Source organism: Prunus dulcis, chromosome 1, assembly GCF_902201215.1.
Source record: "Prunus dulcis chromosome 1, ALMONDv2, whole genome shotgun sequence".
Lineage (NCBI taxonomy): Eukaryota > Viridiplantae > Streptophyta > Magnoliopsida > Rosales > Rosaceae > Prunus > Prunus dulcis.
Genome location: NC_047650.1, coordinates 22,344,389 through 22,371,567, shown reverse-complemented (window position 1 = coordinate 22,371,567; position 27,179 = coordinate 22,344,389). Strand labels below are relative to the sequence as shown.

Here is a 27,179-nt window from a genome sequence, read left to right as displayed (position 1 = left end):
AGGGGAATGCTAGCAAATTTCTCTCTAACTTTTTTTTTTGGACCTTCTTCCTTCTCTTCATGACATGTGTTACTTTATTTACACTTAGAATAATGTCATTAATACATTTGACAACGCATCTTTTGTTTCTCAAATTTACCCTTATTAAATGCATTAGACAAACTAGTTTTTGTTTCCACTTTGTTAAAAAATTAAGAGAATTTTAACATCTTCCACAAAATTAACGTTAGTTTTGTTTAAAATAAAAAAATTATGTTTACTCTTTTTTTGTGAGTGAAGGGAAGATGGGATTTTAGGTATGGAATCGAAGGAGAAGAGAGAGTGAGAAGCACAATGCACGGTGGAGTTTTGGATTGGAGAGAAATAGTGATGCTGGGTTTTGGGTTAGATAGAGAGAGAGAGAGAGAGAGAGAGAGAGAGAGAGAGAGAGAGAGAGAGAGAGAGATGGTCTAATGGGTTTGTAAATAAAGATTTATCTGTATTTTTTAAAAATTCCATAATTGTTAACGGTTTTATTGTAAAACTTATTTTTGGAACCGAAAAATTGTTTTTTAAGTGAAGCTTACTTTGTTTTTATTTTCAAATGTTTATTTAATGGTTAATTTCAATTTAGTACCCTGTACTCTTATCCGTAAGACATATTTGTCTTTGTACTCTCAATTTTAACGAACATATCCTAAGTTTTTCAATTTTTTTCAGTTTAGTTCCACTGTCAGTCTTACTGTTATAATTTTCGTTAATTATTGACATGACATATGTGGAACCCACCTTTTAAAATTTTTGCCCTTTGGGGTAGGGGTTACTTTAGTCACTTTTTGTTCGAAATTAGTTTTCGGAGTTAGAGTTACACTATTGCATAGAGCTCTCTCTCACAAGTTTGTAGACATGTAGTGGGCTCAAATCGGAATTTTAACGAGAAAATTGTGATCTACGAAAGTGCAATGGCACAATCGTAAATTTGGAGAAGTCAAAATTTTAAAAACCCCAAAGTAAGATCCCCCCACTCCTGCTTATTACATTTCCCAAGCATGGTCAGATTGTTACTTCTGCAATATTCTTATTCCCTCCTCTTCCCAAGTATGACCACTACTCTCACAGAACACAAGTTTCACCATCATTCTCTTCAAAGCTCAGAGCTCCAGTTCTCCTTCTTCACGTCAGTCTTGTTGACTGCTTCGAAACTCATATCTCCTCAGCTCAAAACGAAATATTTCATTCTTCAAACTTGTTCATCTGCCTGTCTACTAGAACATATCAAAAATTGAGTCCAATCGAGGAAGTTTACTTACCTCAAATGCAGTTTGAGTACAAGCTGTTTGTCACAGCCTAATTCTCTGTGTAAGGCTCGGGTTTGGCCTTGCACGTCTATTTTCCACTGTTCTTTTGGTGAAGAAGTCTTCATGAAAGTTTCATGAAGACTTGTTCCTCTGTTCAAGAACTATGACATATCCAAAATTCAAAGCAATTGGAGATGTCTATCTACCTCAAATCGTGTTCAAGGCTCGAATTCTGTCTTGCATGTCGATTTCCCTTGCTCAGATGAGAAAGGTTCCTTAATGAAAGTTGTTAAGAATTCTGTAATCTACAACATATCCAAATTTCGTAGTCATCCAGCAAGTTTAGCCCTGTCGGAAGTGGTACAAAGTGAAACAGGCTTCTTTGTTTCCAAGTGCTGTTTTGGAGGTTGTTCTCCTTGGGAGGTGAATTGAAGATTTCAGACCAATTCAGAGGAGTGAGGTGCCCAGGCTTAGCGTGTTAGCAAGCAGGACCCTCTCAGGGTCACGCAGCTTCGGACTTTATGTGAGTGGACTTTGTTTTTAAATAATCATTATTTTCAAATGTGGAAAGCTATAATCTAAACTTGAAAGATCCTTTATAGTATATATCAGTGATGTGTACTCTGGCTATATCCCAGTTGCATAACTCCTTTTCTACGTCCTCATGTTTATTTCTTGTGACTTTTTGACCTTTAGGGTTCTATGGCTAGAATTGCTACTAGAGCTTGCTTTTCCAGAAGAACGGGTAGACAAGATTCTCCTAAGGCTTGCCATTTTAATATTGTGGGTTTTATGCTTTCCTTTTGTTCTCCTCCTAATTCAAGGTTCTAGTCCCTGCCTAGGTCTCTCAAAGCCTCATGCCTCTCTGACAACGGCTAACGAGCCTATCCAACAGCTAGACAACTCGATGACTAGTGAGTAAAGGAAACTTGACAGAAAAACCAGAAGATTAGACCTGCAAAACTTAGTAAGAACCTCGGCTCTGATACCAAGTACTGGCCTAGCCTCTTAAGAGCAAAATTTTAATCAATTTTAAACTTTCGTGCGGAAGGTAGTGTGGAGACGTAGAGAATAAACAAAATAATTATAAGAAACTCAAATATACAAATCCAAAACCAAGGATAAAAGTATAACGAAATTAAAAACGATATCATTAATATTTAGCAAACTTGCATAGAAGCAGAAGGGCAGTAGTGCTTAACAGAAGCTTCGTAGAAGCATCACTTTGGAAATAAAACACTCAAGCACTCAAACTTAAACACTCAAAATACAAAGTTTTTATTTCTGAGGTGACATTTTTCGATGATTTGCAACTGAGGAGAAGTCCTCAATTTACAGCCTCTGGGATGTCGACGTATCAATCAAAGACAGGAAGTCACAAAGCAGCCTACAGTAGAGCGGCATCTTCACTTTGATGATTCTTGCTGAACTTTCACGCAAATGGCCAAAAGAAAAAAAGAAACTTTTACAAAAGTAAAGTGAAAGTAGGGTTAAAGTAGAAGCATCTTGCTTTAACCAGAGGAAAAGTAAAGTTAAAGCAATAGAAAAATGTTTTAACGTAAACAATAAGTACAAATTGTCTTCTTATCAGACATAATATTACTGAGGCCCACCATATAGATCTGGATGATAATTGTCTAGCATATCTTCGTTAGCAAACGGGTCCACTTCATCTTCAGGCTGAGTGGCAGATGCTGATGCCATGGATTCGTCATTTAGATCAAGGATCTCGAGAACTTTCTTTTTCAAGTCTTCTTTTGATGAAGTTGAGCCTGGTTGGTCTATCAATAGTTGTAACCTATGAGAGACTTTAAACTAGCAGAAGAAGTGGCCAAAGGTTGAGCAGCAACAGGGTCAAAAGATGGGATGAGCGTCGGGGTAATCTTGGTGGGGGCCAAGTGATCTTTAGTGAATTTATCCCACCATCTGATTAAGATACTTCAGACTAAATTAGGGATATAAGTCCATTCATCATCAACATATTCCGAAATAACATATTCCCATTTCAGAATTCAGGGTAGTTCATACATTATCATGAACCACATGAATAAGGTCCTTTCATTCGGATGGTTTTTATTCCACTTACAAAATTTCATTTGAAAAGATCCATAGAAAATACCAACACGAGGCTTATTAGGCCATATTCTTGGTCTCTAAAATCCTCGTAACAGACTTGGTCTCAATCAGAAGAGTTTCATAGAAAATACGAGGCTTATTCAAGGGAGGAAGGTTATCCCTTAAATATTTTTCAATTAGAAAATTCGGGTTTTTGTCTAGATCATTCATTTCAATGATTGCTATAGACATATTCATATATTCACGGAATGGATTTTCAAAAATCTGCTTCTCCTTACCCTTGTTATATGGAGAAGAAGACATCAGTGGCTTTGGATCAAGAGGGGATGACTTAGTAAGAGTTGAGGGACTTTTATTGGGAGTCATCTATTCGGAGCTTCTGGTTCGCACCCTGCAAGAATTCCAGAGTTAAAAAGTCCGGGAGTACGTTAGTTTCACCTTTAATAAATTCAATATCAAAATCAAAAGTAGAAAGAATTCCTTGCCATCTTGCAAAAATCTATTTTGATGCTAAATTTTTTACATCTTTAAACAAAATGTCTTTTGCAGCCTTGCAATCCACTCTTATAAAAAAAAAAAAAATGTTTAAAAGATCACTTTCGAATTTAGAAACAGCACGGACAATGGCTAGCATTTCTTTCTTAACAGTGGAATAATTCTTTTGAGCTGGTTTCCAAATTCCAGAGGTAAATCTAACCAATTGTTCTGAGTTACAGACTTTCTGTTTTAGGATGCCCCCATACCCAATTTCTGAAGCATCGGTTTCTACGATTTTAAAGGCTTCTGGGTTGGCTAGAGCTAAACAAGGAAGTTCTTTGACTTTGATTTTTAGTCTCCTAACAGCTTTAGTGTGTTCATCAGACCAGGGAACCGGGTTCTTTTTCAACCTTTGGTGTAATGGTTTTCAGTCTTGGGCTAAATCCTTATAAAAATCTTTTATGTAATTGAGACTTCCTAAGAACCTTTGTAATTGTTGCTTGTCCCTAATTTCATCAGGGAACTTATCAGCAAAGGATATTGCTCGATCAATCAAAACTATCAGTCCCTTATTAACATTATGTCCCAAAAAGTGAATTTTTGAAGAAAATAATTTCATTTTCTTTGCCGATAACTTTCATGCTTTACAACTTTCAAGAAAATATTTAGATGTTTAAATTGTTGTTCTAAAGAATTAGAATACACTTAAACATCATCAATATAAACAATGATAAAAGCAGTGTAACGATTAAATATATCATTCATAATATTTTGAAATTCAGAAGAGGCATTTTTCAATCCAAAAGGTAGAACATTCCATTTGTAATGTCCAAAGGGGACATTAAAGGTTGTTTTGTACCTATCCTTTTTGGCGATCTGGTTTTGCCAATATCTTGATTTCATATCAAATTTAGAAAAGATGACTGCCTTATTTAATCTATCCAAGAGATTATTTTTATTAGGAATCGGGTATCTAACCCATTTCAATGCTTTATTGAGAGGTTTATAGTTTATAACCAATCTGGGTAATCCTTTTTCCAATTCAGCCGCGTTTTCAACATAAAAGGCAGAACAACTCTAAGGAGATGAGCTTTTCCTGATTAACTTTTTGTTCAGTAAATCTTGTATTTTAGATTTACAAATTTCCATTAACCTAGCATTCATTTGAATTGGCCTGGCTTTGGTTGTGATTTTCTTTTCATCAAAATCAGGCTCATATGGAAATTCAATTATGTACCTCTTTCTATTCCAAAAGGCGTTAGGTATTTCAGCACAAACTTGATTTTCGAACATCTTTTGGACTTCATCAATTCTTTCTTTCATCTTATTATTTTGCAGTTGCTCCTCTATTCTTTTGTGATGCATTTTTTCTTTCAAATGATATAGATAATTTTCTTTCCTTTTTATTTTTTCTTGGATTTCATTAATATATTTTTGCTTCAATGGTTGAGAAAACCTGAAGATTATAGGTTCACCTTCTACCTCAGTTCTAATTCCTCCTTCAGAAACAGAGAAATGATAAAGCATATTAATGAATGATGTTCCTAATATTAGAGACTGGTTTAAACCTTTCACTATAACAAAAGGGGTTTCAAAACAAATACCATGATTAAGCACAACAGCGTTAGATAATTTAAACCGAATTCCCATTTTTTGGCTATTAATAGTTGTATGTAGGACCTGGGTAGTTTTCTGAAAATACCTAGTGGGTACCACTCCTTCATTTATACAGTTAAGATCGGCTCCTGTGTCTATCAGCCCTTCAACTGTAAACTTATAGGTTTTATTCATCACAATTGTTATCATCGCATACCATTTATGTGCTATCACTCTATTTATGCTATTAAAGAATTTAATGGTACTAACCTGCTCTTCTTGTAGGGCTTTTCTTCTCACAGGTTCTATTTTCTCTTGAAATTATCCCATTAGATTTTCAAACTCTAATTGCTCAGATTTTTCTTCTGTATCTTTTTTCGAAAAAGGACGATAGAGTTATAGAACTCTAACCCTATTTTTCAACTCCCTAAGTTCTTCTTTTACATCACGAACTTTGCACTGAAGGTCGTTGAAGTAGGTTCTTTTTTATGAATTTTATCATTCATCTTGTTTACTATAATTTTAAAGCTATAGTTTTCAATTGGTTGTCTCACGTTAGTTATAAATGGTTGCGGGTTACTTGGTCCTGCTTTAGCTAGCGAGATATAATTTTCTAACGTTTCTCTCTTTTTCTTTGGATCTTCTATCTTGTCAATTAAGTCTATTATCAGACTTTCTTCTTTTGTTAAGACACATATTCTAAGATTATTGAATTGACAGGCGCACTCGTCTTCGCTATCTAAGCTAGTTTCAGTATCATATACAAATAATTCTTCATTTTCGAGTTGAGCTAGTTGTCATCACTCTCTTGCTCAAAACCAGAGGAATTAAGCATTATTTGGCAAAGTTGTTGCTTAAGTTCTTTGTTAATGCTTAAGTTGCTGATTTAATCTTTCATTTTACATTCAGATTTATAATGTCCAAATTTTCCACACTTATAGCATGTTGGGACCGCACATTTCTTTCCTTTACTAGCTTTTTTTATTAGTTTCTCCTGCGTATTTCTTTTTTCTAAAGGTTCTATACGGTTTCTTAGGCTCAAACTTAGACTAGTATTTCTCATATTTCTTAGTCTAATGCCCCCCCAAATTTCTTCCCTTTTTATGTGGTTTATGTGAATATGATTTTACTGGTTCAAAACCAAATTGTTCACAAAAGTCTCTTAGCTCTTTTCTTCCTAGGGTCTTTTTCTTATCAAGCTATTTCTTTAATTTCATGTCAATGTAAAGGGATAATCCTTCAGTGCATATTTCATAGGATAATTCCCCATAGGTATATGACCCATAAGGAATGACACCACTATTTTTATTTTTAATTCTTTTCCTAACCTTTTTAGCGAATAGAATTGGTAGTCCTGAAAGAAATTTCTCTTTCCAAAAATCAGCATTACAGTCTTGTCTTGTAAATATCTTAGAGTAGAACACATCCTTATGCCATCTAAAATAGGACAAGGTCGGACGCTTAAGGTTCATTAAGAGTTCTCTAGACTTGTCGTGCTGCAATTATGTAGTTCCTACAAAATGTAGAGTGATCGTATGAATTATGAATTTACTGCATCTTCCTAGTAAACATTTTCACTTTTGATTACTCCCGTTGCTGGATCCTGTACACTTTGTTGGCCAATAGCCACTTGAGCATTTAATATTTGAGTCCTTGCCAGGTCGCTTAGGTGGAAATCCCATCGTCCTTTTAATTGACCGACAAAGCCTGCGATGATAGCTTCAGCCACCCTCCTATCTCCATTTCCTTTTATCTTAGAGGCTGTAGCATACATCATCATGTGTTTCATTGTATTAATGGTATGATATTCTGTCAGACCATCAATATTCCATTCAACTATGGAGCTTCCGTCATACTAAGCGGAATTCCACATTCCATCTTTCTCAAACTGTAAATCTACTGCGTGGGTCTTGGGTAGTAGTTTTTAGTCTTAGCAGTTTGAGTGAATCTATTCTCAATTGTTAACCTATTAATTTCAGGTGTTCTTCTTAAATATTGTTTCAAGGTTATCTATATCCCCTTTAGTGAGAACCGACACTTGAGGACCGTTTCCTTTATCTGACAGATTCAATCCTGATAATTTCTTTGCCAGGACGTCAACAAAGTTTTCATCTTTGGACAATGTTCTTCCCATCTTAAAGTTTTTATTATCTAAGGCAGGAGGTGGTTTAAAGAACGCTTGACTCATTTCCTTAATCTTTTTAGTTTCTGAGGGACCTGATTCGGATTTTTGTTCCTTCACAGAAACAGATGTTTCAATCCTGGTAACTTGTTTTCCTAGAGATTGCATAAACAGGTTGGAGAAGTTATTCTGCTGAATGACTGCGTTTATGTCTTCTTTACTTTATGTGCGAAAGCTATTGGCACTATCTTCAAGGAAAGTGGTTTCTTTGTAGGGAGCTGCTATCACATCTTTTTGTTTAATCACCATCTCGGGTGGATGTATGGCTTTGACTGACTTCCCATCTTTGGAAGTATAAGTCGAGAACGGGCTTCCTATAATTTCTATATTACTCATATATTCATGAATTTTATATCTCTTAGCACACTAATCTAACCACATAAAGAAAAAATAGTTAAAATTCTTTTCTTTCATGAAGGCGGTGTGAGCTTTCCAGAGATGGTCTTGCCTATGCTTCTGAAAGGCTGTTTCAAACCAAATTCTTTTATTAACACTTTCAATACTCGACTAATTTCTTTTGATTTTTTGTGTTCGATTTCAAAAGATTTTATCATATTTATTTCAAATTCTACATCTGAAAAGGTTAGTTCAGGTTGAGGGGGATTCCTTCTGAAACCTATATCTGGAATGGTTTGTTCAAACCTAAAGACTAGCCTCTGTATTTGTTCTTGAGTTCTCCTAAGTCTTGCTAGAACCATTCTTTCATGGTCTAGATCGTAAGTTCTATCAAAGGAGGTACTCGATCTGTGTGGTTGTAGCTTAGATCTAGAAGGTGCTAGATCAATCCTAGTTTTTCTAGCGTTGGAGAATTGTATCTCTACTTCTTCATCCGCGATTTGTGAGATCCACGTAAGCTCTTGATTTTCAAGGGGCTTTTTAGGGCTACTTCATCCAAAATCCACTTTTCTGGTAGAGTTATATCACTCCACTTTATCATTTTTGGGACTGCTACGTTTGACTTTTCAAGGTTGGTTTGGAACAAGGTAGTTTCACCTTTATTGTCTAAATCTTTATCTTTGGGACAGACAATGTTCATAACCTTGAAACCCTATAAATGATTGCTAGATTTTGGAATCTTGGGTCCATATCATAACCCTGAGTTTGAATATTCAATGTTAAAGCTTTTAAGACATTTATATCAGAAAGTGCAATAGAAAAGTTTGAAAAGCAGTTAAAATATATCGGGCCTTCCCCTAAGGTTGACTCGACTATTCCTAACAAAGAATTTGTGAACTTTCTATGTCTTCCATCTCTTACACATAGCAAGATTGAACTGGGCAATTCTATTCTGGTAAGTGGTTTAACCGCTACCAGCACCAAGCCTATGTGCAAATAGTTATTTTTTTTAAATCAAAATGCTGGTCGATTTGACGCTGAGTATATAGCTGGAAACTATCATTTTTATCAAAGATAGATATCGGCTTTTCAATAGTTTTTATTGCATAATCAGATCAAAACTTGAAAGATCCTTTGTAGTATATATCAGTGATGGGTACTCTAGGTATATCCCAGTTGCATAACTCCTTTTCTACGTCTCGCATGGTTATTTCTTGAGAGTTTTTGATCCTTAGGGTTCTGTGGCTAGAATTGATACTAGAGCTTGCTTTTCCATAAGAACGGGTAGACAAGATTCTCCTAAGTCTTGCCATTTTAATATTCTGGGTTTTATGCTTTCCTTATGTTCTCTTCCTAATTCAAAGTTGCTAGTCCCTACCTAGGTCTCTCAACGCCTCATGCCTCTCTAGCAACGGCTAACAAGGCTATTCGGCAGCTAGACAACTCGATGACTAATGAGTAAAGGAAACTTGACATAAAAACCAGAAGATTAGACCTGCAATACTTAGTTAGAACCTTCAGACTAACAACTCTTCTAGGGACTTTCGGCTCTGATACCAGGTACTGGCCCAGCCTCTTAAGAGCAAAATTTTAATCAATTTTAAGCTTTTGAGTGTTTAAGTTTGAGTGCTTGAGTGTTTTATTTCCAAAGTGCTGCTTCTGCGAAGCTTCTGTTAAGCACTACTGCCCTTCTGCTTCTATGTAAGTTTGCTAAATATTAATGATATCGTTTTTAATTTCATTATACTCTTATCCTTGGTTTTGGCTTTTTATGTTTGAGTTTCTTATAATTATTTTGTTTGTTCTTTACGTCTCAACACTACATTCCGCACGAAAGCTTAAAATTGATTAAAATTTTGCTCTGGGATATTTTGAGTGTTGAAACTTTAATATTGTTTTAATATTGCTTTATGGTATTTTATGGAATCATTTGTATATTTTTGGATACTTGAAGGTTGTGGGTTGACTTATTGTTATCTTGAGAACTATTATCTATACTTTGAATATGTATATTTTGGGATTTGTGTTTTGGACACAAGTGATGTCCGGTTGTCTAGAGATATGTGTTGGGTACATGGGATTGTTGGAAAGAGGTTGTGGAATGGGATTTGGGTTGTGGTTTATGTTAGTCTGGAGTACTTTTAGCACTACCCTATGTACCTCTCCGGCACTTGAATACTTGAAAACATTGGATACTTGGATATGTCGGAACTCGGGCACCCTTGACGGGGTGTTTCATAGATCGTTAGCTAGGTAGTTTGAGCGCGTAGGACTTGTCACAGGGGCACAAGTATTGAGAATTTTCCTGTGCGTGCTGGTGAGCCTAGTTCCTCGGTTGGACGGCTCGTTCCCTAGCCACATGGTCAATTGAGGATTCTTCCACATGGTCTAGTCAAACAATCCTCCGGTTGGATTGTTTCCCCAGTACAAGTTTGGTAGTGGTCTTACCTATATACTATATACATATATATATATAACCTTTATTCGTATTTATTGGCGAGGATCCTTTCTTGCTCGCTGTGTCAACTAGCATGTGTTTTGGGATGAGAGTGGTTTAGGAAAAAGGGAAAATTTTTGAGTGGGTTTGGGTATTAGTATACCGTTACGGGATATGGGTTTTACCTTGGTTTTACTTTGACTATATATTTATATATCGGTTTCGAAAGCATGTTTTGGCATTGTTTTCTAAAACAGTGGGGTTAGTACGTTGATATTACCTATGTTGAAACTTGTTCTGTCCACTCACAATTTTTCCGTTTTGTGCCCCCAGACAGTAGCTTGATCTGAGCCGAGCCACCACGCCAAGATTCTCACTTCCGCGCCTTGAACTTTTGTAGGGCAATTTCTATTTGTTTTGCTTTCCTTTGAACATTTGTTTTCAATTGTAAACTAAATTTCCTTAGAATTGCTCTATTATCGCCCATGTTAGGGTTGGATATAAGGCCGGATGCCAAACTATATGCTTTTGTATTCTGCGTGTTGTCAGTTGTGAACTTTTTACTGTGTTTTGATAGGTTGTAATTTTGGGAAAAGTCTGGTTTTCAGGGGAGACTTTGTCGAAATTTTGGTAAAAGTCTCGACTCATCTTCTTTGTTTTGGAGGAGAAGGTTCTTTTAGTAAGTGGGCCCAGCCTAGGTTAGATATCGGACCGAAAGTAGGGTCCATCGCGGATTCTAAGGGGGAAATCCGGAGCGGGTCCTGTCAGTAAATCTACGTATAAATATTAGGAAAATCATATCTGCAGATTTGAATTCAAGAGTATGATTGTGTATGTTGACCCTTCTTACTTAAGTTGATTATAGAGAATGACACATCATCTACAGATAACAAGCCAAATCTCCTCCACACATAGACTTATACCTTCAATGCAAGTTGCAACTTAGGATATTCAATAAATTTAAATTAAAAAAATTCACTCAACATCATTCTCCAAAATTAGAACAGCAAATGAGGTTTGATTAATTAGATACTAGTCCTCTTTTTAGCAAATGAGGTTTGATTGAATATAATCATGAGTACATACATCTTAGAACTTTCAGGAGAAGTGAAAAGATACGAATACTTTCAGTAGTTATTAACACTTTGTTGTCACAAGTAAAAGGACCCGCGCGATGCTGCGGGTTATGAAATTATATCAAATGTGTATAAAGTTGTGGAAGAAAAGAAAATGTAGAAATGATGAGCAAACAAACATTACAAAAATAAAGAAATCAGTACCAAAAAAATAGTGAGAGTATAAGGAATAGAGAGGCAATCATGAATTATACCTTTAAAGCGAAGAATTGTTAAACAATTTGGCCGAATGACCGCTTCTCATATTTGGATTTCGTACCCAAGATCTCCTGAAACAATCAAAATTTCATGGAAGCCTGAGGGGAAAAAAAACAGAAGGAAAGAGAGCAGAAAACACGTAGTAGTATAGCCAAGTCGAATTTTGTGAAGGAATTTTGAGGCAACACAAAAGGAAAAAAAAGTCAATAAATCAAAATGAAGAAACATTAACCTAAAAGTTATCTTCGCTTCTTTGCTTTAGGATAGCTCCTTTTTGGTAAAGATGATATGCTGCTATTTGGGTAACTCTGTTTAAAGATATGTTCGTTCTTTTACTGCAGGGTTTTAATTCAAATTCGTTCTTATACGGTTAACGGGACTGGGGATTTGAATTTGATAATTTTTGTTTTGGTAGGGGAAATAAAATTTGGGAGTGTGATTCTAGGAACTGATTGCAATGTTTTAGCATAGTTGACTTGAAGAAGACGGGTTTGGGAAATATGTGGTATTTGAGGAAAATCCTTTCGTATATAAGAAGCCACGTTTGACAATAAAACAATTAATAAGAAATTGCTAGAGGATTAAAGGACCAATTTCATGATTTGCTACCTTAACACTACGATAACACACAATTTTGGGTCTAAAGAGGCTTTAACAATGTAAAATAGGAGGACTATATGCAATTGTGTGCTACCTTAACACTATGATAAACACAATTTTGGGCCTAAAGAGGCTTTAACAGTGTAAAATAGGAGGACTATAATTGCGTGATAATGCAGAAAAGTAATTTTTATATATATATATTAATTTAAGTCTCCTCACAAATACTATGTCAAATAAAGTGGAGGCATTTTCTATGTTTCACTTAAGTGCAATAAAGTACATTAAGAATCCTTTAGTTTTGTTTATAATTCTTAATGTGGTGCTTTTATAGCTTTTTTTTTTTTAAAGAAAAAAAAAAAAGCATTTTCGGACCATTGTAAAGCAAATGTTCTACTACAGTGCATATATCAACATTTGGTTTTGCATCTATTTTTCTGTCGCATCTATTTTTATTTTCAACATGCTAGCATCTCCATTTGCTACACAGTCGACCCATTCCTGTATTTTTAAGTAAAATTAACCATATAAAATCGCCACTAAAAATACCTACAAATACCAGGATACTACACAAAACAGCATGTACTCATATCTCATTAACATATTTGAAACCTAGCTTCATACAAATTCCGGTTTACAGAGTGGGGTGATTTTGTTGAGCATGAAGACTTAATGACCATATTCAGCTCCTGAATAATCAGATTTCCTCTGTTCTTTCAATTATGCAGCAATCTTCGTTCCCACCTCATTTATTTTGTTGTTGAAGTAGTGGAAACACTTCATTGCATAGAATCCTATAGCAACTCCCTGCTAATTGTTACATCAATCTTCCTTTGCTGCCATTGAATCAATCTCAGAAAATTAAAGACTATTATTGATATGTCACATGATTGAAAGGAAGTATCAGCATCTTCATATAAACATAGTTAAAATTTTCAAATAGTTCAAAATGCTAAACGAAGAAACAATAGGTCACTACCAAGATAATCATACATAAAATGTTTACTTGACAATGAAAAATAAGAATCACAGAGACAGAGAAGTGCCCAAAGAAATGTAGTAATTTAATGAAAACCACAAAGATAATATGGATTTAAGGGTGAACATGCATTTGAAACAATATTCTGCATAATAAAATAATACAATTCACTATGAACAATGATGCAATCTTGTACATCTTCATCCATTCCAAATGAAGGCAAATGGAAAAAGCAAAATCAAATTAAGAAAATCTCTACATTGCTTTTGTTCAGAAGAAAGATTTCATACAATGTATGCATTATTTTGCAACTGATAATTTTAGGATATATTAATTGTTTAGATAATACTTGTGTTAACATTAGTTATTATTGTCAAGATGAGAATGAAGACATTTTCCTAATGGTTATGTGATAAAGCAAACGATTAAGCAAATAAAAAACAAAGAAGAGGACAGAGAAGAAACTGAGGAAAGAAAATAAATTGATATCCTGTATAATAAATAGCAACGCAAACAGGAGGACATAGAAATGATATCTTGTTAAATTCACTCTCTTGCATAACAATATTAAATGAGGAAGACAAAAGAATAAACATGAGTAAATGAATTTATGCAAGATTCCCCAGATATTTAAATCTGTGCAAAATTCAACTCTCTTACATAGTTTTTCAGCAAACAGTTAAAAAAACCAAAGACAAAAAATTAAGCAAAAGAATAAACTGAAAATAAAAATTTTAAAGCTGAAAAGAATGGCTTCGAGGCATTTGAAAACCACAAAGTAAAAGCTGATATATATATATATATATATATATTTCAGACATAAGTCAAACAAACACACAACCACAATGATAAACACAAACAACACCTGCCAATCTACCAAACCAATTGGTAACCAGCAAGTCAAGAAACTGACCTCATTTAGGTGGGTGTATGGTATATCCATTGCCCTTCTTCAACCATGGATGGCCTTTCCCTTAAGAACCTTTTAACACCCTGTCACCTCGATTTTGCATCAAGGTGGAAGAGGAAATCAAGGTAGATGTATATATTCCATAAAACAGGATAAAGGAGCAGTAACAGATAATACAAACAGGAAACATAGAAACAGGATTATAAGGTTTGAAACTGAAAAAAATTTGTTCTTCAAATCAATTCCCATTCCAAAAGTCAAATATGCAGCTCTTATAAGCTCAAAATAGAATAAAACAATGGTACTCCGTAATATTTCTATAGTTATCGTTAAATTACAAAAAGCTCTACCCTAAAATGAATCTCAACAAAACACCCAAAAGATTCAACAATATACTCAGATATTAGAGGGTTTAGGGTTAGAAAACTCATTTTTTTTAAATTATCAAACAACATAATTGATAAACATTTTTAAGGAAGAAATACCTCATTTCAAAATCTGTAGCTTCCAATCAAATCAGTCATTAGTATACAACACTTCAAATCTCATGAGTAAATAGCAAGTAATTCAACCAAGAAGATATCAATTCCATACTATAGATGCCTATAGTAATACTGTAATGCTATCAGAAGTCAGAACCTAAAAATCAATTCCATATCTAACACTATAACTAACAATCAAATCGTGCAAAGAGATCAGAAGTCAGAACCTAAGAAATCTATTGCATATCTCAAACTATGATATTAATCAGATAGAGAAATTTAAAGTGGTATATCGTTAAACCAAATTGAATTTCAGATACTTCACTACAGTTTCATGAACCATAAAGAGAGTACACATAGAAGGGAAGATGGCACTTTATCAGTATGCTTGCTGGTTAATTATTCCCAATTTCTATTTTGTCGAAACCTGATTAATCTTCACTTCTTTTTTCCTTGTGTTTTATCATTAATTTTTTTTCTCCATATTTAGGATACATCAACCAAAAGCAGATTAAAAAATGAATTTTTTTTAATTTTAAAGCACGCTTGGTCTTTACTTCCCAGTGTTTTATCGGCAACCAAAACAGAAATTGGGAATGATTTCCATTTCTAAGATTTCTCCAAGAGAGCAAAGTCATTGAATCGACAATTGATTAAAAAAATTAATAATAAGAACGATGGAAATACCTGAGCTAATCTGTGAGATTCAATCCCCTTCCTGATAGAACCCAAGGGAGTCAGAAAATGAGCACCTTGGAAGATCAGAGCAATGAAAACGCAAACTCATGGTCTAAGCAGATGGCTGCGTAAAACAGTCAAAGCCTCCAGATGTAGACATCGAAGAACCAACCCAGCTCTCCCATCTTTACCCCTGTAGCTCTCCAACCAGCCAGTTGAAATCGAACCAGACGTCTCCCAACCCTAAACAGCCGCTAGTTACATCCCAAGGAAAGAGAGGGCAAAACGGGAAAAATACAGAACAATCAGTCAAGGGCAAAATGGAAATTTTACTGTGCAAAAGGAAAGGAAAAGCAGGCTGTACAGTTTTAAATAGAGGCATTTTCGTAATTTTACTGTGCTTAGCTACAGTGTTTAGTTGCATTGGGTTTTAGTATATATAGAATGTCAGTCTTTTACAAGGCATAATTCTCCAAGATCATTCTTTTCTTTGTATGAAGCACAAATTGTAAATCCTCCTTGTTGTATTTGCAACTCTTAAGAGTTGACATAATCACATATTGTAAATCTATGTATGAATGTTAGGCAAACCATCTCTGCAGATTTAAATAAATAAATAATAAATAAATAAAAGGGTCGTAGACAATACTTGGATTAATCTTCCAATGATGTGACCATATTCTAGTATATAAAAAGAACATTATTTGGCTCATTATTTAGAGGGAGATTCACTATTATATCCAATATGGGGGCCCAAATTATAAAAATACCCTATATAAAATGGACTTTAGAAACACACACAAAGCCCATTTACAACATAACAAAAAAACTTTTAACTTCTTATAAATTACAAAATTGCCATCAATTTCTTAAAACAAGCCCAACCCCAAAATCTCATAAAAATACCCAAAGCACTCAATAGGGCATCAAAGTAATTTAATAATCAATATTAAATTCAATAAGGCTAGCTATCATTTTTTGAGTTTTTTTTGAGTTTGTTTATATGAATTCAATTGTGTAGGGTTTATTTATAATATTAGTGCTAGAAATGGGTATATCACTAAATATCTCTTATTTAGAAAGAACAATCCCTAAACTTACTAAAAAAACATATATATGTATGCTTAAACCATTTATTAAAAATGTAAAAATAAATATTTTCGTGTACGTATCAACTACAAAAAATAACAAGGAGTAACGACTCATTTCACATAATATTTCTTTACGTAAATGAATTTGGTGGTAGGAGCTTAAGTTGTGGCCGGCTTTTTTTTAATTTAGTTTGAATTTTGTACTATTATCCATGATTTGGCCCTATATCACTAGCTAGTACTCGTAGTGCATCGGCGGCATGTTAAGCTAATATAACTAAAGAATTTAATAACAAATAAAGAGTGAAAGGCGGGCTTGCAACATTGCAATTGACTTGTTGACGTGTGTATGACTGTTGTGCGTGGAATTGTGAGGTGTTATCTAAATTAAAATAATTGTCACCCTCCATCTGCGGCCCCTACCTACCCCCACCAACGCTGGAAATTGCCATTTACGTAGATGAGTCCATCAACTTATAAGCACGCTTTCCTTTTCTTTTCCAATAATTCTAGGCACATTCAATTTTGGTCACCATGTAAAATAAGTTGAGTGCTACTCGTCTTTCTTTTTCTCGTTGGCAATGAATAATATTTAAGACTAATTTGTATTTGGGTTGACAGTATATGAGTTGTTTTGTTTGGCTGAGGGGGCCTGCCTCACGATGCCTCAACGTAGGCTGAGCTGGTGCTCGTGTCTTTATTATTAAGTTAGGTAAAATGATAGACTATTCATCACTTGCTGATCAATATATATACCAACTCCTTCAAACAATCAAAGCTGAATGTGTATGTCATAATTTTATTCTTGGTTGCTCCAAGCATATATATCAAATTCATTCAAGCCGATTTGGTTACTTTATTTTTTATTGAGAGAAGCAATAATATACTAAAACTTACAAACACTACACGAATGCTAGGACTCGAATTCTAAACTTTTCTCGAAAGAGCAATTACTCCAAATTATTACGGCCATTTACAAGCCTATTTAACTACTTAGATCAAAACATAACAAAGTGAAAAAAATAAAAAAATAAAAAATGATTTGTCTCTTCGGTTGCTTTGCTCAAAGTACAAAAAAAATGAAAATCATGTGGAAGACAAGTTAGCGAAACACGTTTTTCAACAACAATTTTCAGTCAATAGGTTGAAAACACCAACCAGCTATCGGAAAACCAAAAGGCAAATCCACTTTTTCTTTCAAATGTTGTCATTTTATTGAGAAATAATTGAAGAAATATGAAAGGTTGAATTGTTAAATTGGATGATGCGATACAAATCCTATTTAATATTAAAACGGTGTGGCACATCGGGATTGATTTGAACTCAATTCAATCTAAACCGGGTCAGGTCAGGTCGGGTCGGACCACCACGGAGTTAGCTAGAGGAGTGACGTGGCCATAAAGGGCCGACAGAGTTTAGAGATCAGCAGAACGACGTCTCTTACAAGTGGAAGCTCCTATCGCTCCACTCCATACCTCCTTTTGTCTTTATTGTAACCTCTGCAGCTCCGCTCTCTGGCCTTGTTCACTTGTTTGTTTGTTTGTTTATTACCAAACAAAAGCAAAAAGAAAGAAGCAAAAAAAGGATTATATATAAACTTCTCAACCCAACCGCCTTTTGTACTCTCTCTTTTATATCCTTCTTCTAATTAGCTAGCCAGCTAGCTATCAGATTCAGCAGCAGATTAGTTTACATCAATTTTCCCGGGAAAGTGAGAGAGAAAGAGCGAGAAGTTCGAGAGCGTTTTCATTTCCTCAATCTGTTGCTGAGAGAGGCATTGCTGTATGTCAGTGGAAAACTACTCCAGTGACAGTTACTACGGTGGATACGGTGAGCTCGATAACCCTTCGCAATGGCCGCAACTCAGGAAAAAGCGACGCCTTGTTGCCTGGACGCTGCACCCGCCAAATCCTCGGCTCTGCTTCACAAGGCCTCCGACCCGATGCGCGATTGGACCGTTTCGGGCTCCGATCCGTCCCAGGATCCGATCCGCAACAGAGCTGCTGTGCCGACCTTGATCCGACCCATCGAGACCCTTCCTGCTACTTCTACAAACACCACTGCCACCAAAGGTAGTAAGAATATCCTTTTTTTTTATTTACTGCTTTGGGTCCAATTTTTTATATATTTATTTACTGCTACTTTTACAAAAAAGGATCTTGATTTTAAGACAATGAAGTGATTATCTTTTTTATTTTTCGCTGTAGAAAGTGATTATCTTTTGTTGTTTGGTTGCTGAGAATATTAAGGAACATGAAATAAAATGAGGTGGTTTGGTTTACGTGTACTAGTTGGTCTAATGAATTCACTTTTCCAGTCTTCTGGGGTACAAAATCTTACACGCAAGAATTTTTTTTTCCCCATTTGTTTTTTTTTTTTTTTTCCAGTTTAGAAAAAAAAGTTACTTTCGGATTAAACTGGTCTTTGCTTACTCTAACTGCTGAAGGAAAAATAAAGAAAGATTTTTATTCCAGTTTTTCAAAATTGAATGCAACCGATTTAAGCAGGCTTTCCTTCTTAAAAATCTCATATTTTAGCCTCTAAAAAAAATAATTAAAAAAGAAAAGAAAAAAAAAAAGGACAATCTCATATTCTGGGTAGCATTGATCGTAGATATGTTTCTGATGATTCTTGTTTAATTATTCACATAGGCATCCCAGTCATGTTGAGGGCTCAAACCAGCCATCCTTTGGAGCCTTTATCTGCTGCTGAAATCTCTGTGGCAGTGGCCACTGTCAGGGCAGCTGGAGCAACCCCTGAGGTTAATCACATTTCTATTATTGATTATGTTTTAGCCTAAAATATGGGTTGGATTCTGTTTACCAGGAATTCAATTTTGATCTTTGATTTTCTCATTTGAGGATTATAAGAATTGATTTCATTTCTCTTCAGGTGAGGGATAGCATGCGCTTTGTTGAAGTGGCTTTGGTAGAACCAGATAAACACGTTGTTGCATTGGCAGATGCATATTTCTTCCCTCCTTTCCAGCCATCATTGCTTCCCAGAACTAAAGGTGGACCTATGATTCCTAGTAAACTTCCTCCCAGGCAAGCAAGACTTGTGGTTTATAACAAAAAGTCAAATGAGACGAGCATCTGGATCGTTGAACTATCAGAAGTTCATGCTGCAACTCGAGGTGGTCACCATAGGGGTAAAGTCATTTCATCCAAAGTTGTTCCAGATGTTCAGCCTCCCATGGTATATACAGCCTCCTTTGCATTGTTATTTCTCGATTATTATTTTTTGCATGTGCTTCCCATTTTAGAAAAAAATATTTTTTTAATCATTGTTTCTGAAAATACAGGATGCTATGGAGTATGCTGAATGTGAAGCTGTTGTAAAGGACTTTCCTCCATTTCGGGAAGCAATGAAGAAGAGGGGTATTGAGGATATGGACCTTGTGATGGTGGATCCTTGGTCAGTTTCTAAAGTGAAATTCTCTCAAATAAAAGTGTTGCCAGAATATGATTTCACTCTATGTTTAGCTCTTTGTGTAATGTTGTGGAGTATGACTCTTCTTAACAGGTGTGCTGGATACCACAGTGAAGCTGATGCTCCTAGCCGCAGGCTTGCGAAACCGCTTATCTTCTGTAGAACTGAGAGTGATTGCCCTATGGAAAATGGTTATGCTCGTCCAGTTGAAGGAATCCATGTGCTTGTTGATATGCAAAATATGGTGGTTCTTGAATTTGAAGACCGCAAACTTGTTCCCCTGCCTCCTGCTGATCCATTGAGAAATTATACTCCAGGTGAAACACGAGGAGGTGTTGATCGAAGTGATGTGAAACCTCTACAGATAATTCAGCCTGAAGGACCAAGTTTTCGTGTTAATGGGCACTTTGTTGAATGGCAGAAGGTTCTTGCTTATTTTCGGGAACTACACCGTTGGATTGTTTCATATCCACATGTCATATTGATTCTTATTATCTTTTTCTTTCTGCTTGGCAGTGGAATTTCCGTATTGGTTTTACTTCCAAGGAAGGTTTGGTTATCTATTCTGTCGCGTATATTGACGGTAGCAGAGGCCGGAGGCCTGTAGCCCATAGGTTAAGTTTTGTTGAGATGGTGGTCCCTTATGGTGATCCAAATGCTCCGCATTACAGGAAGAACGCATTTGATGCGGGAGAAGATGGGCTGGGTAAAAATGCGCATTCTCTTAAAAAGGTCGGGATACCTTCTCTGTATCCATTTCCCCTTCTATCTCTATCTTTGCTAGATTATATACACATTTTGACGTAATTTTGGTGTTGCAGGGTTGTGATTGTTTAGGCTATATTAAGTACTTCGATGCACACTTTACAAATTTCACTGGGGGTGTTGAAACAATTGAGAATTGTGTTTGTTTGCATGAGGAGGATCATGGAATTTTATGGAAGCATCAGGATTGGAGAACAGGTTTAGCAGAAGTTCGACGGTCTAGAAGGCTGACTGTATCTTTTATTTGCACTGTCGCTAACTATGAGTACGGATTTTACTGGCATTTTTATCAGGCAAGCTATCCTCTGCCTTGATTTCACTGGGGATTTTGATTTGCTTGTATCGCCTTGATTAGAAGAATCACCCGTGTCATCATGTTCATAAATTATTACCGATAAGTTATACAGATGCCCAGTACTGTGATGGGATGGGGCTGGGCCACCATCTTGATGGTAGCATATGGATTCACTTACCATACTAGTGTCTCTGTACTTCTAATCCATTTGATCTACCCTGCTTCCTTTCTTTTGGGTATGATTTTGTTGTTTGAGTTGAGCAACTAAAGTGACAGTCATGCTTATCAATTTTCTTTTGTAGGATGGGCATATTGAAGCTGAGGTGAAACTTACAGGAATTCTAAGCTTAGGTGCACTTCAACCAGGAGAAACCCGAAAGTATGGTACAACTATTGCACCTGGACTATATGCACCAGTGCATCAACACTTTTTTGTAGCTCGTATGGACATGGCAGTTGATAGTAAGCCTGGTGAAACTTTCAATCAGGTCATACATGTGTTCTTTGGATCCTTTATTTATAGTCCAGTAGTTTGTTAGATCAGGTTTTGAATCTACCAATATTTATTATATTGATAAAAGTAACATCCTAGTTTCTTTTCACTCTCAAGTCAACTCTTTAGCAAGAAATATGGATAGCCATTGCAAGTGGTTTGAAGGATCAAGCAGCCTTGTCTTGCTGTGATTCCAATTCCAATGTTTGTTCTCTTAAGACTTCTATGATAATCATTCATTATTCATGTCCTGTATGGTTTGTTCTTCAAGTGTTTCATGTGTCAATGGTTTAAATAACTCTATAGAGCTGGGTTGTGGTTCTTCCTTTGGGTGTTGAAGCCTTATTTAAGAAAATTTGTAAGCCCTTGGGATTAACCCAAGAGGTGTGGGTGGGTGGAAAAATGGTTTACGATTACGCCAGGTCAAGGGTTCGATTCCCTGCCATTGTAACCCAGAAGAAAAAAAAAGTCCGTGTCTCAGCTTTACCCCTTCCATAGAGTAATTGTGGAAAAATCTCCTGATGCATATGTAGATCCAGAGGTTACCCCGGGCCCCAATAATCTCGGAGCCGATATGAACCCATATGAAATTCTTGGGATAAAATTTTCTGATGTTAGGGTTATATGTGAGATTTTGAAGCAGTGGTTTTTCTTATGATCCTGTGGTTGTTAGGTTCCTACATTTGCTGAAATGGATGCGGATGCTTTACGAAATGATGGAAGCATACAGTCTTTTGTATCATTCAAATTTTAAATTTTCATAGTGGAATTCTAATTATTATTAGGCTCACCTTATTATGCTCTCTAGGTCAACCTTTCACTTTCCTTTTTCTTTCTCTTTGAATATGTTGATAACTGTAGCCTTATTTCTTTCTCTTTTGCTTTCCTTTTTCCCTCAGGTGGTTGAAGTAAATGTTAAAGTTGAAGAACCAGGAAAGAATAATGTTCACAACAATGCATTCTATGCTGAGGAAAAATTGCTGAAATCAGAATTGCAAGCAATGCGTGATTGTAATCCTTTATCTGCTCGCCATTGGATTGTAAGACAACACCCTTTAGTGCTTTAGGAATGATTAAGTTTTTCTCTTTGCAATTCAAGTTCATATATTAATTTCTCGAATGCCACATGGTATTTCCTTACTTTAGGTCAGAAACACCAGAAATGTCAACCGCACTGGGCAGCTAACAGGTTACAAGCTAGTACCTGGTTCAAATTGTTTACCACTAGCTGGTTCTGAGGCAAAATTTCTGAGAAGAGCTGCTTTTTTGAAGCATAATCTTTGGGTCACATCTTATGCACGCGACGAAGTGTATCCTGGAGGAGAATTTCCTAATCAAAATCCACGCATTGGGGAGGGATTGGCCACTTGGGTTAAGAAAAATCGGTCACTGGAAGAAGCTGACATTGTTCTTTGGTGAGTGGACTTTTGTTTCTCTGAAAGACTAAGATGTTAATGCGCGTGTTGAGTTCATCCTATACTCTGAAAGGAGGAGGAATATTACTGGACAGGGGACAATAATCCTAATTTTTAGTTGAAATGAGAAAACAGTACAATGAGAATACTCATGCGAGAACTAGGAAGGTATAAATGGGCCTCATAACCACATTTGAAACTTAGGACAAGGTCTTCGTAAGCTAACTGAAAGTGAATAAAGGAGGTTACAGTCCATCTGTCCATGTTTATGTGTTGATATGGATACCAGCTTAATGCAGGATCTGATCAGTGTCCAATTGTTGCAGGTATGTATTTGGAGTGACACACATTCCTCGACTGGAAGACTGGCCGGTGATGCCTGTAGAACGTATTGGTTTTACGCTCATGGTACATAATTTATTGTTTTTGTTCAATTTCTTCCTCGCTTGTGTTTAAACACTGTTACATTTGTATTATATACCTTTTCGCTAGAACAATTTTACTGTACCTAGTGACACTGTTGACATATGTAGAATTTCAACTCAGTACATGGGATCAAAGGCTTTCTGTCGTTACAAAACCATGCTATATCTCAAAGTATACAATTAGGTTTGATAAAGCCTTATTATTCTGATTTTCCTTACTATTTGTAATGCAGCCACATGGGTTCTTTAATTGCTCAACGGCAGTGGACGTCCCCCCGAATACATGCGATTTGGACCTCAAGGACAATGGGATGACTGCAAAACCTATTCAGAATGGACTACTGGCTAAGCTCTAAAAATGAAGAGGACGAGGATGCATGCTACAGAGAAATTCTACCAAAACCTATTTAGGTAGTCAAGTGGCATGCTTATGGTCAGATTAGTTATATTTTAAGATAGATAAACGAACTTGTTTTCTTATTATAAAACAATGTATTGTGCTGACATATCTTTGTCCAACTTTTTTCTTTGGTGCTCAAACTGAGGCTGATCATAGACATGAGTCATGGTCGCTCTCTGTGTGGCTTCCATTCCATATACAACTAGCTTCTCACATTTGGTTTGATTATAATATCCCTGAAATGGTTGTCATTTAAACGTTGCAATCTTACTCTTATTATATAGAGCGCTTCCAGTTATTGGAGGACGTAATATTATCACACGCGCAGGTTTTTATTTATTTATTTGGGTGTTAATTATAAATGTCAACTTTTCAAGACAAAGACAGTAGTCACAGTAAACTCAATAATTCGTATGGAATTTAACTGGACTGGACCATTCTATGGTAATGGACATTTTAAAACTGTTTATTTTAAAGGATGTAATTTAATTTTAAAATTTTTTGCATAATATATGTTCTAATAATTCAGTCCCGATGGGTCCAAGAGATTGGCTTCTTGCAATGTGATTTAGGTCTGTCTAATAATAATATATATGTGGGTTATGTTAATTGTTCAAGGGTGCGCGTTCTTGCAGTGTGATTCTCTACTCCTTCTTATACATCAGAGTAGTTAAAATATTTATATATATATATTAGAATATTGCTTTGCAAAAAATATATATTTGTTCTTTATACTTACCATTTAAATAACTTGTACTATATAAGAAAAATTAGGTTTTAGACATAATTAATTTTATTAATTAGTTTGTAAGATATTGGATATTTTGGTTTTAGTTTTAATACCTAGGAAAAAACTACTATTTTGGATTAGCCTAAAGAGAGGCCTAGATTCGTTGGGCCAGGTAAAATTTAACAACTGATAAGACAATTCTACCATTCTTCTTAAAAACCTGGCCCATTTGTAAACCTACAAAGTAAATGACGCTTTTGCCCCTGAATGTTTAAACAAGGCGCGAGTTCTGTTCTTCTCTGTTTCGTTTTCGTCCTCTCTCCCCAGCTCAATCTTTTCTAAGCCGACTCTCACATCTCAGAGAGATAGAGGCAACGAGGAGGTTGACTTCGGTGTCGGCTTCGTCACGAGGATCGACGTCGGCGCCTTCTTCTGGATCGTCGTCGGCGCCATCTTCTTGATAGTCGTCATCGCAGGTAAACTCTCTTCGAGGTCCAGAGAGCGAATCAGAAAGAGAGTCGAATTGAACAGTAGATTTCGTTTGAACAGTGGATCACAAGTCCTCGTTTGTTTGGCAGCAGATTTCGTTCGTTTGGCAGGCAAATTTCTTTCGTTTGGCAGGTAGATTTCGTTCGTTTGGCAGGCAAATTTCTTTCGTTTGAACAATAGATTTCGTTTAACGTGGTTTCCTTTTGGTTTCTATTCTATTTGTTTTGCCTCCTCTGTTATAAACTGCATCTGTTTGTTGGAGTTTTGGCAGAAACTGCATTGCAGTTTCTGGTTTCATAAAGGCAATGTTACAACTGCTCATGGAGTTAAATGTTTTTTGATATTAGTTTTAGTACTTTTAACGTGGTTTCCTTTTGGTTTCTATTCGATTTGTTTTGCCTCCTCTGTTATAAACTGCATCTGTTTGTTGGAGTGTTGGCAGTTTCTGGTTTCATAAAGGCAATGTTACAACTGCTCATGGAGTTAAATGTGTTTTTATCTAAGTTTTAGTACTTTGAACATGGTTTTCTTTTGGTTTCTATTCAAATTTATGGGTATGTTATCACATAAAGTGCAATGTTGTTTCTGTTATTTCAGTTTTTGACTATAAACTGCAGTGCAGTTTCTTGTTTCATAATTCGATTTCATACTAATATTTTGATTTCTATTGGAATGTTACAACTGCTCATGTACATTATTTAGTGATTTTAATTGTTTTCTGTTTTTGTTTGTTGTTTTGTTTGCATTTTCAAGGCTAATGGAGGTGTGTGTCATTGCCAAGTGCACATATAAGTCGGAAACCATCATGTTTTCAGTTTCAGCAGAGTCATCCATGGTTGATATTTTGAAGACTTTGTGTCTGAGGTTTAGGGGTTTGCAGTTGGGTTGTTTCACATTACGGGATTCGGTGCCCAGTTATCCGAGTTGTTTTCTAGAAACGGATAGCGATTTGGACTTGATGAGGACATTTTTGTTGATATCAAATGAGAAGACTGTTGATATTTTAGTGAAGGATTTATGCGGGATCAGTGAATATAGTGGTGATTTTTGTGTAAATAAGGAGTTGATAGCATGTGAAAAGGGCGAGTCGTCGTGTTCTAGTACTGTCGAAGACAGAAACGAGTTTTCGGACAGGTCGAAGAGAGCAAGTGCTAAGCCTTTGTTGTCGAATGAGTGGGAGACATACATACATCATGTGGGGCAGAAGTTTGACGGTGGTGCAGAGGAGTTCCGGTTGAAATTGTGCAAGTACGCTCTTGAAGTAGGATTTAATTTTTTATATGCCGGCAATGACAAGAAGCGGGTGGTTGCTGTTTGTTTGAATAAGAAATTGGAGGGTTGCAGCTGGCGTGTTTATGCTTCTCGTTGTGAAGCTACTGGCAGTTTTGTAATTCGGACGTTAAATAATGTTCATACATGTGCTGGTCGGATACGGGAATCAAAGAGTAAGATGATGAGGTCTCGTGTGGTGTCCTCCCTCATTGTGGACAGAATTCGTGCAAAACCAGAGCTGAAGCCAGTTGAGATTATACACGAGTTCAAAGATTATTATGGTATAGACATTTCATACTACCACGCATGGTTTGGCAAAGAGTTAGCTAAATTGGACGTTCACGGTGATGAGTCGAAGTCCTTCAACGAGTTAGTGTCGTATGCGGACGCCGTAAAGGAAACTAACACTGGTTCTCTCTGCACTCTTGATTGTGAAGCTGGAATTAATCGCTTTCGACGATTTTTTGTGTCTTTTGGCGGTTGCATTGCTGGATTTCAATATTGCATACCCTTGTTGTTCATTGATGCTATGTTTTTGAAGAGCAAGTACAAGGGGCAGCTTCTCTGTGCTTCGGGAAAGAATGGAAATCAAGGTATGGTTACTGTAATGTATTGCTGATTTTCATTTGTTGCAATTTTTAGCAGAAATTGCATTGCAGTTTCTTGTTTCATAATTCGATTTTATTAATATTTTTTGCATGTCTGTGGGAATGTTGTAATTGCTCATGAACTTAAATGTGTTTTAAACTTATTGCTATTACTTTTTCATTTGATACACATGCCACGCCAAGCAAATAAACAACATGTCATGCTACAAGCTTAAGTGGGCCCAAGCCACGCAAGATGCCCGGGGCTTGCTTGAGTGGGTTGTGGTATGGATGGTAATAGGTCGTCATGAGGCCCATTGATGGGACGAGAAATGGAGGTTCCAGGTTGCTTGGGAGCCTCGGAACCCAAGCCCATTTCTTAGGCCCAAATATATGGGTGAGCAAAAAGGGGGAAAATAAC

At 36.0% G+C, this 27,179-nt stretch overlaps 2 protein-coding genes and 1 long non-coding RNA gene across 4 annotated transcripts; 2 read left to right on the top strand and 1 right to left on the bottom strand.

Annotated features, from left to right (window-relative positions):
• Positions 1–12,821: 12,821 nt before the first annotated feature.
• Positions 12,822–15,367, bottom strand: LOC117616129. The gene is made up of 2 exons (XR_004584105.1): positions 14,208–15,367; positions 12,822–13,151 (listed from the first exon to the last, which is right to left on the bottom strand). It is a non-coding gene; the product is annotated as an uncharacterized LOC117616129 (long non-coding RNA).
• A 2,561-nt stretch (positions 15,368–17,928) lies between these two features.
• On the top strand, positions 17,929–23,937 carry LOC117615478 (copper methylamine oxidase-like). 2 transcript variants are annotated; one of them, XM_034344560.1, is made up of 12 exons: positions 17,929–18,527; positions 19,107–19,216; positions 19,348–19,653; positions 19,760–19,872; positions 19,981–20,311; positions 20,404–20,619; positions 20,709–20,945; positions 21,250–21,435; positions 22,340–22,480; positions 22,587–22,855; positions 23,182–23,263; positions 23,514–23,937. In XM_034344560.1, exons 1-12 carry the CDS (start codon positions 18,308–18,310, stop codon positions 23,634–23,636), a joined length of 2,334 nt encoding a protein of 777 aa, XP_034200451.1. In that variant the 5' UTR covers positions 17,929–18,307; the 3' UTR covers positions 23,637–23,937. The 2 variants fall into 2 exon arrangements, with proteins under 2 accessions (XP_034200451.1, XP_034200452.1); XM_034344561.1 differs by lacking the exons at positions 23,182–23,263; positions 23,514–23,937 and having other exon boundaries at positions 22,587–22,629; positions 22,713–22,829.
• A 1,719-nt stretch (positions 23,938–25,656) lies between these two features.
• Positions 25,657–26,790, top strand: LOC117616574. Its single transcript, XM_034345935.1, has one exon. The coding sequence runs from the start codon at positions 25,657–25,659 to the stop codon at positions 26,788–26,790; it is 1,134 nt and encodes a 377-aa protein (XP_034201826.1).
• The last annotated feature ends 389 nt before the right edge of the window (positions 26,791–27,179 follow it).

Bases quoted from the DNA above. Each gene is read 5' to 3' on its own strand.
- LOC117615478 (XM_034344560.1), top strand. From the start codon at position 18,308: ATGGCCGCAACTCAGGAAAAAGCGACGCCTTGTTGCCTGGACGCTGCA. The intron at 19,217-19,347 runs GTTAATCACATT...ATTTCTCTTCAG, and splicing joins CAGCTGGAGCAACCCCTGAG to GTGAGGGATAGCATGCGCTT. The intron at 20,946-21,249 runs GCAAGCTATCCT...TTTCTTTTGTAG, and splicing joins TTTACTGGCATTTTTATCAG to GATGGGCATATTGAAGCTGA.
- LOC117616574 (XM_034345935.1), top strand. From the start codon at position 25,657: ATGGAGGTGTGTGTCATTGCCAAGTGCACATATAAGTCGGAAACCATC.